Source organism: Polypterus senegalus, chromosome 9 (assembly GCF_016835505.1).
Source record: "Polypterus senegalus isolate Bchr_013 chromosome 9, ASM1683550v1, whole genome shotgun sequence".
Taxonomy (NCBI): domain Eukaryota; kingdom Metazoa; phylum Chordata; class Cladistia; order Polypteriformes; family Polypteridae; genus Polypterus; species Polypterus senegalus.
In genome coordinates, this window is record NC_053162.1 from 3836015 (window position 1) to 3849250 (window position 13236).

Sequence of the window (13236 nt, forward strand, 5' to 3'; positions counted from 1 at the left end):
ATATGAAGAGCACCTCCTGCTTTAATTGAATTGATACTGATGGTGTATTTCTTGAAATTCTATATGTAGAGTGAATATTGGTTGGGCACTATATTGATAAACTTTATTATCACAAATTAGACTGATTTGATTCCAAAAGAACAATCCATCACATAAATGCTTTGTCTGACTCTATGCTGTGAAGAGGACCTCCTCTTTATGTAGAAGTACCTTGTGATGGGTTTACTGTGAAAACGTGCTATATAGAGAGCTGTGAGTATGCTATATAAATACAATGTATAATTTATTATTATTATTATTTTTTAAATAGACTGGCCCAAATAACAATACATAGCATGAATGTCTCTCAAAGCAATGCATAGTTTTATTTAAGTGAAAGTGATGGTGTGTTTTTTAAACTGTTTTATTTGACACTTTAAGCATGGGTAAGGCACTTTATAAATGCACTTTATTATAATAACATAGGCTGATTTAATGCCCAAATAATCATACATCACATTAATGCTTTGCCTGACTTACGTGACATGAAGAGCACCTCCTGTTTATACTGAAATACTTTTGTGAAAATTATTATTATTATTAATATTATTATTATTTAAAATTGACTGATTTTAAGCTCAAATAATCATACAAAGTGTGAATAGCTCTTGATGATCACACTCCCTGCATGGGTTTCCTCCGGGTACTCCGGTTTCCTCCCACAGTCCAAAGACATGCAGGTTAGGTGCATTAGTGATCCTAAACTGACCCTAGTGTGTGCTTGGTATGTGTGTGTGTGTGCCCTGCGGTGGGCTGGCACCCTGCCCGGGGTTTGTTTCCTGCCTTGTGCCCTGTGTTGGCTGGGATTGGCTCCAGCAGACCCTTATGACCCCATAGTTAGGATATAGCGGGTTGGATAATGAATGGATGGATGGATGGATGGATGGATGTTGTTGGTTTCTGTTAATCGGTGTCTATCTTGTCCTCTGTGTGTTTGAATAAATCTGCCTTTCTAGGTGTGCCTGTTCTGTATTTAGTAATTAGTGTGATCTGGACTTGTATTTTAAATGAGAATTTTTCAAAGTACTCTTTGCCTGCAGTCAGTGAAAGGAACTATACAAAAAAAGAAGTTGTAATAACAGTTATGGTGCGAGAGCACCTCGTGTTTTCACTTAGATGATGGTGTATTTTGTAACTGATATACATAGCTCTTTGAAAATGCATAAGGCGCTATATAAATAGTTTTCTGTTACACAACAGACTGCCTTTAAGCCCAATGTATTGCATGAACACTTGGTCTGACCTAATCAGTGGCACCTTGTGAATGTATTTTAAGGCGCTATATGGTTCACTCGAGCGCTTGGCCTGACTCTCGGGCTCGCCCTTAATGGATTGTCCACAGCTCTGCTCCATCGGCGCCATAATGGCCGCGCGCGCGCAACATACCCGACAAGGCCAAGAATCCTATTCAAAATTTTGAAAAAAAAGTGAAACTGTAAATTATAAACCTCATTGGTGTATACTTAAGAATAAACGCAATATCAGCATATCCAGGACCGCAGACAGCGTATAAAAAATAAATTGGTTAATTGTGGTAAATGCGGAAAATGACTTGCTACGAAACTCGAGCTCATAGAAAGAAAGAAGGGAAGAAAGAAAGAAAGAAAGAAAGAAAGAAAGAAAGAAAGAAATACAACTGTTACATGAATGAAATCATTAATGGCATCGTGAGCAATTCGTTAGATGGATCTGGCTAAGCTGAAGAAGATGCCAGCAGTGGCCTCTCCGGTTTACAGAACTGAAAGAAGGACACGGTGATTACAGAACAAAAAGCCTTCGTTTATTGATACAAACTACCTCATCGCAGGTACAACACATAATTCATGTAAGCCAAACAGACCAAATTTCCATCTCCGCTAACAAACACTGAAGGGTTGGCAGGCTCGTGCACGCGACTCGGCAGCACGGACTGCGGCCGCCGCGCGCTCGCGCTCATTCGTGCTGGTCCCGCTCATTGTTTTCCTCCTTCTGTTGTTTTCTTCTTATATATATATATATTTTGTTAGATAGATAGGAAAATATGTGAGCTAAACAGTTTCTTTTGGCCAACCTAACAAAGACAAAAAATACACTTATATCTACACTTACAGCAATGTGATACAACATAAAGGAAATCAAACAGACTAAATGAAAAAGGAAATGTTGCAATAGTTCGCTCTATTACGTTTTTTTTTTTTTTTCATTTCTTTAGTTTAGTTTATCACGGCGTAAGGTAAGCAAAACATCATTATAAAATACTCATGCAAAACCAAAAAAAAAGAGTATTCATAAATCAAAGCTACAGACACACACGCGCACACGCTCGCGCACACACGCGCACACACGAACGTAGCAAAAAGAAAAATAAAAATTGAAATGATCAGAGTGAACAGAACAAAAGAAATAGCGAAGTCTTAACAGGGTGATAATTTCCAACAGTCATTGCCTTCATTTCTTTAGTTGGTGGTGCAGGGAGAGGCGTGGTGTGGGGGAGGGGGGCGGAGCCATTGGTTGTTAAAAAAACAAGAGAGAAAGAACCCTAAAAGGCCCCGCCCACTGCTAGCGCGCACATTTCCTTTCCGTGCAGTTCCAGCTGCAGCGCTCTCCGATCACGTGGTCCTGGAAGTGACATGCGGACAACAACAGAAGGGGGCGCTGTCGCTTGAATTAACAGTAAGATAAAGGTTTGATTTTTCTTGATCTTCAGTTTTCTTTTTCTTCGTGATGAGCAGCTGGTATAAACGTCTGGTGAAATGTTTTTGCAAGTTTACATATATATATATATGTGTGTTTATATATATGTGTGTGTCTGTGTGTATATGTGGGTGTATATGTGTGTGTACACATATATAAATACTACATGTATACATTTACTAGATCTAGTATATATATTCATATGTATATGTATATATATGTACACACATCTATCTATATGTATCTATCTATCTATCTATCTATCTATCTATCTACCTCTTGCTCTCTCTATATATGTAGGTATAAATATTCTGGCTATGTATATATCTATATAATTATATGAAGAAGTCTTTGGGCAGTGGACTACAACTCATCCGACCTGATGACATGGAACAAGGTGACATTGTAGAGGACCTGGTGTCCATTGTTCCAGGCGTAGAGGGCCCTGTCCCTGGGGTTATAGTCTAACATTGAGATATGACCAAACTTATTCTGAAAGGGGATATCAATGTACTCGTAGGTGGAAGCATTAGTATGGTAGGCGTAATAAACCTTTGTGCCCCCCGAGTAGCCGTTGGTCACATACAGGGTCCCACAGATCATGAAGGCTTCCCCAGCACTACGCTTTGGGTGATTTGTTGTCCAGCTCTGGATGATCTGAAGTGTATTGGGGTCCAGTTTGCTGATGACAATGTTTCCAGCATTTTGATTGGTGGCATAGACAGCCCAGAGGCCCCCCTCATCGACCATCAGGTCAATGTCCGAGTGTCCCCCCCAGGCGTAATGATACATGTTATTGAAGCCCGCATACTCAAGGCTGCGGGATTTGCTGATGGTCTCAGTCTTGAAGTCAAACTTGATGATGATGTGGCTCTGGAACTTGTTGAAGTAAATGGAGCCATTGTAGACCACCTGCCCAGTGCCGGACCAAGGGTGGGGCAAACGGTGGGAGGTGAAATTATCAGAGTTCATGAAGTCCGCCATGGACTTGTACTCCCGCACAAAGCGATTGTTGTGATAGCCATCCATATACCAGACCTGAAAGAAAAGCAGAAAAGACAACGTGAGACCGAAAAGTCTGGAAAAAATGAAAGCACAAAACGTGTGGTGATGAAAGAGGGGCAGGGTGGGCAAAGCTGTCATAATTAGTGGGAAGGACTGAACCTTCAAAAACAAACAGACAATGAGATCAATGTATGCTATATATATATATATATATATATATATATATATATATATATATATATATATATATATATATATATATATATATATATATATATAGTCAGGTAAGGCACTATATGACAGCTTGATACATAAATATGAAAGGCATTGTATAACTGATAGATATTAAAGACACTAAATACTAAAGACAAATGTGAAAGGCTCTATGCTAGAAACAAATTAATCATATTGATTTACACAAACCATTATTAAGAATTGTATTACAATTAAAAGTACAAATATAACAAACTCCAGTCTATAGAGAGATACGACAGGCATTACAAAAATAGGTACACGTGAAAGGCACTGTATAATAAATAAATAGTCAAGACACAATAAAATATAGACGTGAAAGGTGCTATATTAAAGAGAGCTAGATGAATTCAATTTGAACAAATTTTTTTTTCGCAAGTATATTAACAAACACCAGTCTGTAGTTAAACACATAGGTATGAACAGATAGATAGATAGATAGATAGATAGATAGACAGAATGTGGCATAGTAGGCAGGATTTGATAGATAGATAGATAGATAGATAGATAGATAGATAGATAGATAGATAGATAGATAGATAGATAGATAGATAGATAGTGGCATAGTAGGCAGGATTAGATAGATAGATAGATAGATAGAATTTGGCATAGTAGGCAGGATTTGATAGATAGATAGATAGATAGATAGGAAAGGCACTTTATTTATAATAGACTGATAGCCTGGTATGAAAGGCACTATATAACAGCTAGACAGATCTTGCACCTCTTAACCAGCCTCTGCAGGTTCTCATGTGATCTTGTAGGGCTTGGTGTTCACCTGGCAGTGCCACCCAGTGGCTGTCGGGTGAAGCATTTTCCCGTCACATCTGGTAAAGCTTCTATAAATGTCAGGCTCATCTGCATGCACATGGCTTCTCTGAAATTTATCACTTAATGTGTGAACATTCCCATATTTGGTTATAAAGCCACTGTTGGGAGGGTGCAAACATTAGAATGCAGCAAATTGTGCTAAATGTAATTAATTTATTTACATTGTACAAGCAATGAATTATTCATTTCCCTCAGGAGACAGATGCCATCTTCATTAACCACAGATCAGTTGCGACATCCACCACAGAGAAGGATGAGGTGTTCTTTCTAGGCTGTGCCAATGGTCATTGCCAGTTGTTTCCATGTTCTTTTAATAGCCCTGACTGATGTGTGCTGTTAGTCAATGGTGACATTTTGTGGGTGCTGAGTCAGTTTCATTTGATATTCAAGGCTCTTTTAAAATTATATTTTGCTGTTGTAATTGCATGGAATACTGAACTGTATAAAACGAGGCCCGAGCAGACCCCTTACTCTATATGTGGTGTCTCAGGACCTGTAATGGTTGTGACTGTAGTGCTGGGGATATTCTAGTGGTCCAAATTGGCCACTGTTGTGTCTTATACTGTGGTATGCTGTTGGGCATGCGGCGGGATTTTGGCACTTGTCAGGGCACCAGATGTTTGCAAAAGCTCACCTGGAATGTCAGCAGGATTCCAGGACTGGGTCTGAGTTAACTAAACAGAGTGGCAGAAAGGAGGGCGAGAGTAAAATTAAAAGCAATCATGATGAATGTGTGTGACTAGGGGGGCATTACTGGGGTCTACAGCAGATGGAGTAATGATGGGTCTTCATGTCATGCCCATATTTACCTTAGTCAGTTGTAATAGATGAGCAACAACATCTGTTTAGCTTTGCTATGGCAGTGATACACTAAATGTACGTAAGACATGTTAGAGTTCACCTTGTGTGCTGATAGATTCTGTCAAGAGGAGGAGGAGCTTAATGTGCCAATAGAACCTGTCTGTCTGTTATATAGTGCCTTTCATATTTGTCTGTTATATGGTGTTTGTTAATATCATTGTAAGGTTAATAAAGGTTTAAAAATGTAATTAACTCTCCTTGTATAATATAGTAACTTACACATCTATCTTTTTAGACAGTGTTTTTAATATCTATCTGTTATATAGTGCCTTTCACATCTATCTATCTATCTATCTATCTATCTATCTATCTATCTATCTATCTATCTATCTATCTATCTATCTATCTATCTATCTATCTATCTAATCAGATGACATATTTCAAGAAATTTGGGGTATAAATTGTATTTTTATTCTATGGAAAATAAATGTCTATGAAACTTGCCAGAAGCACAATAAGCAAAGACTTCTATTTGGTATTTTGTTTGTATCCGCAGATCAGATAATGAAAGGAAACCCTAGCCGACCTTTTCTGCCGTGTCACACACGTTTGATTAGAGGCAGCTGAGTGAACCAAGTGGAGGTAATTGCCCCCAAGGCCAGGGGGTGGCGGGATGCACTGAAAATACTTCTGTTATCTTTGCAGGCCAATTACGGGAACACCTGCCTGATTCGATGTCACTTCCGGTTCCAGCGTCCAGACTGGCATCCCTTCCGGTTCCACCTAGATGACATCACTTTCACTTTCGGCTTATAAAGCCGCCATCTTTTTCTAACCAGATCAGTTCAGTTTTTGAACTTAACCAGAGCACATCATTGCCTATCTCTTTGCCCTTTTGCATCCAGGGTTAATATACGGGTGGGCTGCCCCAAACCTTTTTCCATGTGTTGAGTCTACCAAATACCCAAGATGCCACACAACGCAGGAAACAACGCCACTGCTGGCTCACAATGGGGTGGTGTGCTCCCTAATCATGACAGGATGATGATGTGATCCAGGGGAGCATAAACCAAAAATCTGAACACCAAAGGCTTAACCCTTTATATGGAAATTAACATTTAGGGGGCCATAACTGTGCACGAGGGAGGCAGATTGCACAGAAATGTCACCGACGTTTGCCGTTGTCGATACGACTTACCCTGTTATCACCTTCTGGTGCCAGAGGGTCGGTCATCCATGATCCGAATCGGGATCCTGATGTTTTTATTGCCACTGGTTCGCTTATTCCCGTTAGTTTGCCACAAGCTGTAAGAAGACAAAAGACGAGTGTGAGTTTGTGCCTTCAGAGTCAAGGTGAACAAAATTTTCACGACACTCTTATTAACCCTTTAAAACACAGAGCTTTTGTGTTTTGGCGGGACCGAACAATACTGCAAAATTAAAACATCATTCATTTCCTCATGGGTACAATTAGAGAACAGTGCCTTGCCATGGCAAAGTCGTATTGCATGACCTGATCCCGCGTTCGCCATGCTTTGCTTTCTTCCATTGAAAATTTCTGAATTGTTGAATGACGGTAAACGTGTCAACCCCCCAACTCCCACCTCATGGCTTACCTGAACATCCTGATTCAACTTGATGGACTGACTTCTGTCGAGGGAAATGAGATGGGTGGGGCGGGGGGGCTTCTACTTTCAAACGACACCTCGTTCCAATTTTTGTTTTACAATTTCAGAATTTTGTATTTTTGTTTGGAATGACATTTTTGGAAATAAGAATACCATTTAAAGTGCATTTTTTTAGTAAAAACATCACCAAATCTTACAGGTTACTTTGCTGTGACATACACTTATTAAAAAAATAAAAAAGTGTGAAAGAGAAATGCCTGACCTCGATTTTGAGGGTTTGGACATGAATATTGAATGAAGAACAAGGAAGTTCTGGCCATTTAAATCAAAGCAAGGGAAAACGGATGAGTCTAAAGGGTTAACATCTTCTTATTGCGGGTGGTCTCTTCATCTTTGAGTAATTAGCCCTGTTAAGATGATACTTTTATACTGGTGGAGTCCATGATGTGACATGTCATGTAGTCCGACCACCAACTAGACCCGTAGCTAGAGAAGATCATGTCTATCTGGCAATGACTTCTCAACAATTTCACTAAAAGTCACATATTTGTACCTTTTTTGTGAAATAACAAAGAATTCAATTGAATTTGAATAAGCCCCGCCCTGTCTGGTTTACACACCATAAAGAAGCCGAGGCGTCATTCTCCACTGAGAGCAAACCGCTGGACGGAGCACCAAGGAACAGCCCACTTCTTAAAAGCTGAACCTTTAAAAGCTTAACCGCTCCCAGCTTTTGTGCCCAAGCGGCCCATTTCTCTTATCGCCCTGAGGTGTATTTTTGCTTTGGGCTGTAGTATTAAATGGACAGGCTGCTGCCTATCCTGTCATTCCAGTACCCATCTACAATATATAAATCTATAACGAATATCATGTCACCATGCCAAGCCTAGTGACCACCTACCTGGCTCAATGGAGGTAAGCAGTACCACCCTTAGAAAAGAAGGAAAGCTAAAGCTAGCAGATTCTAATCAATCATCCACAGCCGAGTGAGGGCACCAAACTCCTGCCCATGGCACCCAGTACAGGCCCGGCACCTTCTGGTTGGGCTCCAGAAGGTGGCATCTCATTTCTGACCCAAACCATGTTAAGGATGGAGCTCTGGTTTGATCCTGCAAGAAACCTTTCAAGTACTGGAATTCTGTTTTTGCATTGTTTCACTGAAAGGGCTCACCCAGTTTGGTGCCCCAGTATTATTATTATTATTATTATTATTATTATTATTATATATACAGTATATACTGTGTATATATATATATATATATATATATATATATATATATAAACATAGTACATATGTTTTCTATATATTATATATGTATATGTACATACTGTATATAAAACATACTATGTATATTGCAGTGTTTGAATTTTTAAGAAGGTGAATGTCTGTTTTAGCTGGGGATGTTTTGCTATATGGTGTCTATTCTAGTGACATGTAATTAAAACTTTAAACTACATCATGTTTTTGAAATCACTGACTGCAGAGGTCTTTTTAACCAAACATTTCTCAATTCAACATCCATAATAATCTGCACAGATGTAAGTATTCAGTACTAATGACCATTTTAGAGTAATTAAGCTTTGGAATCTCAGTGGGTGGCAAGGATTGGGCATCTGCCTAATAGCAGTTTAACCACCAAATCAGCTAAAATACTCGAGGACTTGTCCAGATTTCTTTAAATGAATGTGATAATCATCAGCATTATCGTCATTTTTATTCCACATTACTGCTCGAGGTCGTGGGCTGATTAGACCTTATTGGGTTGTGCAGAGGGTGGCATGCAGAACGTTTAAGGCTGGCACCCACTGAGCAGAATAGATACCACCAGCCCCTTGTGACAGAGAACATGGGTTAAGTGTGTTAAAAAATAATATAATATAATATAATATAATATAATATAATATAATATAATATAATATAATATAATATAATATAGGGGTCACACAGTAATGCATAGATTAGTACTACAGCCTCATGGAAATAAAGTCTTGGTTTTGAATTTTCTGTTAATTTTCTGCCTGTGTTCTCCCTTTCTCTTCATGTGTGTGTGAGTGTGTTGTTTTGTTTGATAGAAAAAAAAAGAAAATGTTGTGTAACTGTAAATGTGATGCCAATTTGCGTTTCTTCACTGTGGTGTGTTGGGCTGGTACGATCACTTCAAAAGAAGCCCACTGAAAAAACAAGCAAATTAAAGGGCAGGCTCAGTTATGGGACACACTGTGACCCCCTGGAGGTAGAACAGGAGGAGAGAATGAACACACAACTGAGTGGCATTAAGAACAACGCTGCACATTCTCTTTGTGACACACCAACACTGAGGACTTTCAGCCAACAAATTAAATTAAATACCAGAGGAGTGTCAGGAAATATGATTGGGGGTCCTTCATACCAAACCCAATACACTTGAACAGTGCTAAACTGGGACAGGGAACTCCAAGTTTTCTTCATATATTGTCATTGTGGTGTATATTTGAGAGGGGTTTGTAGTTTGTCATATTGGAGTATTATTTGTTATTTAACTTACGTAAATCTATCTATCTATCTATCTATCTATCTATCTATCTATCTATCTATCTATCTATCATATAGTGCCTTTCACATCTATCTATCTATCTATCTATCTATCTATCTATCTATCTATCTATCTACTGTATCTATCTATCTATCTATCTATCTATCTATCTATCTATCTATCTATCTATCTATCTATCTATCTATCTATCTATCTATCTATCTATCTATCTATCTATCTATCTATCTATCTATCATCTATCTATCTATCTATCTATCTATCATATCTATCTATCTATCTATCTATCTATCTATCTATCTATCTATCTATCTATCTATCTATCTATCTATCTATCTATCTATCTATCTATCTGGTAACCATTTTGAACTCAATAGTTTTTTAATGGAGCCTAATTGAATTGACAGCGGAGTAATCTAATCTAATCAGTAATGTAATAGTAATATAATTAGTAATTATAATTATAACTAAATGATTTAAGTGCCATACCATACCATTCTATTTTCTAAACCCACTTTCTGCTAATCAGTGTCACAAATAGTAATTAAATAGTAATTCTAATCATGAGTACTCTAAAATTGCTGCCTTTAACACCCTGCTTTTCTCCCAAATTATAAGACATGCTGGTTAGGTAGAATAAGCAAATCTACAATGGCCCAGTATTCATTAGAACTGTAGAACAATGTTTTCCAGTCCTATCTATTTAATTCTTCCAAAATAACATCAAGTTGAGATTTGAAGGTCCCTAAAGTCCTACTATCAATCACACTGCTTGGTCACTTATTTCATGTGTTGTTCTGTGTGTGAGGAGAAACCTCCTAAAGTTTGTGTGAAATGTCTCCTTCATAAGTTTCCAGCTGTGTCCCCGTGTTCTTGATGAACTCATTTTAAAGTCAGCTCCTCAATCCACTGCACTAATTCCTTTCATCATTTTGCACACTTCAGTCAGGTCTCCTCTTCATCTCTGTAAAGGCTCAGCTCTTTTCATTTTTCCTCATCACTCATCCCCTGCAGCTCCGTAATCAGCCTGGTCGCTCCTCTCTGGACTTTCTCTAGCACTGTTACGTCCTTTTTGTAGCCCAAAACTGCACACAGGGCTCCAGTTGAGGCCTCACCAGTGTGTTATAAAGACTTGAGCAGAACCTCCTGTGACTTGTACTCCACACCTCAAGGCGCTATATAACCTGACATTCTGTTAGCCCTCTTAATGGCTCCTGAATACTGTCTGGCAGTTAATAGTGTTGAGTTCACTATGACTCCTAAATCCTGTTAAGCTTACTGGCCTGTAGTTATTTCTATTTCTGTAATTGTGGGTATTAATGTGAGTGGAGTCATTGATGGACAGTGATGGGATTGGTTTCAGCACCCTGTGACTCAGACTCAGCCCTAACCTGGGAGCCACAGAGGCAATCAATGGGTGCGGGATTCATATCCAAAATACTGGAGCTGTTAAGCCACTGCACTACTGCACCATATAATATAATATAATATAATATAATATAATATAATATAATATAATATAATATAATATAATATAATATAATATAATATAATAACATGAAAGTGTCTGTCTGTGTTTCCATCAGGTTGTAACAGCATGTCTTTCCAACAGATGGCACATCACAAACATATAAATCCCATACCAAACGACATATAACAGGCCTATGCATTGCATTTAACATTCCAACAGATGATGTATCACAAACATTCACAGTAGTAAAATGCATTATGTTTGTCACTCCAACAGATGGCACATCACACACATTAGCACTGCTTTCATGAATCCCATACCAAATCGTATGTAACAGGGACATATGCATTGCAGTTGTCACTTCAGCAGATGGAACATGGCAAACATTTGTGGAAGTGCATTTTATTGCTACAAATGTTTATGCTTCACCATCTGTTGGAATGACAAATAAAGTACATTTTATTAGTGCATCCATTATAAAATTACATGCAATGCAAAATTAAGCACCTTGAGCATGGAAAAGGTGCTCTATAAATTAAATGTATCATTTTTGTTTAAATACATTTCCACTGATGGTGCACTGCCAATGTAAATGATGAGGTCTGTATTAACTACTTAGATTTCAATGCATCTTAGAAGGACAGCACAGCTAGTTTAATATAATAAAACATACATCCATCCATTTTTAAACCCGCTGAATCCGAACACAGGTTCAAGGGGGTCTGCTGGAGACAATCCCAGCCAGCTCAGGCCGCAAGGCAGGAAACAAACCCCGGGCACGGCGCCAGCCCACCTCAGGGCACACACACATAAAGCACCCACTACAGACAATTTAGGACCGCCAATGCATCTAACCTGCATGTCTTTGGACTGTGGGAGGAAACCCACGCAGACACGGGGAGAACATGCAAACTCCACACAGGGAGGGCCTGGGAAGCGAACCTAGGTCTCCTTACTGCGAGGCAGCCACTACCCACTGCGCCACCGTGCCGCCCATAATATAATATAATATAATATAATATAAGCAGCAGTTTTATTTCTTCACAGTAAGGGTTCGCGTCTCGGATCCTCCTGGTATGGCTTTCCGTGTGGTGCTCCGGTTTCCTCCTACAGTCCAATGTCATGGAGGTCAGGTGGACGGGGGTCACTAAATTGATTCTAGTGGTGTGTGTGTGTGTGTTTGCCCTGTGAGGACTGGCACACTGTCCAGGGGATTACTTCTACCCTGTGCCCTGTGCTTGCTGAGATTGGCTGTAACAATGCAAACCCATGACCCCACCCAACCCACTCACCCATGACCCCACTAACCCACCCATGACCCCACTCACCCACCCACCCATGACCCCACTCAGGGTTAAGCGGCCTTAAACAATGCTGTGGTGCCTTATCGGGTCATATAATAAGAAGCAGCCAAAGCACAACACAAAATAACAACAAGCCAAGCTGCTGGGTTCTCCGAGGTGTGTGGTTTTCCTTGCCGACGCTCTTCTATATCATTCCAACTTTTTTTTTTTTTTGGAGTGCAAATTGCTTTTGAGGGCCATTCAATAAAGCAATCAATCAGATACCAAGGGTACAATTGTAATCTGGTATGATGAAGAGAAACCTGAGACCTTATTCACACAGACGGCCGGGCCTCTATTTGCTCGCTCCATAAATAGGCATGGAAGACTGTAGCATTCAATCTTCGACAGAATAAATGAGAATATAAACAAGACCGTATTTCACCCTCATAGCTGCTCGCCCTCTCGAATGCCTCTGGCAGGGGAAATGCAAATTTATTTGAAGAAATTATTAAATGTATTTGTTAGGCGCATGGAGGACGGGTAGGTAGCACGGTGTGCCAAATGAAGGTGCGTCTGATGTATGAAGAGGGCTTTCTCACTTTTGTCAGAGGACCTGCATGGAGTCAGCCTGCTGCTTGAGCAGAAGAGGGATGTTGTGTGTGTGTGTGTGTGTGGGGTTGGCTGCCATGTGGTGTCAGGTCTGATCAGTACAAGCCCTC

General features: G+C 39.5%; 1 protein-coding gene across 3 annotated transcripts in view; it reads right to left on the reverse strand.

The window, feature by feature from the left end:
• Nucleotides 1-2955: 2955 nt before the first annotated feature.
• Nucleotides 2956-13236, reverse strand: part of LOC120535076 (noelin) — a 155272-nt gene continuing 144991 nt past the window's right edge. For all 3 annotated transcript variants that reach the window (XM_039762622.1, XM_039762621.1, XM_039762623.1), the window contains exons 5-6: nt 6800-6906; nt 2956-3750 (exon numbers count right to left, since the gene is read on the reverse strand). In XM_039762622.1, coding sequence (XP_039618556.1) covers nt 3076-3750; nt 6800-6906 — 782 coding nt within the window. In that variant the 3' untranslated portion in view covers nt 2956-3075. The remainder of the gene's footprint in view (nt 3751-6799; nt 6907-13236) is intronic.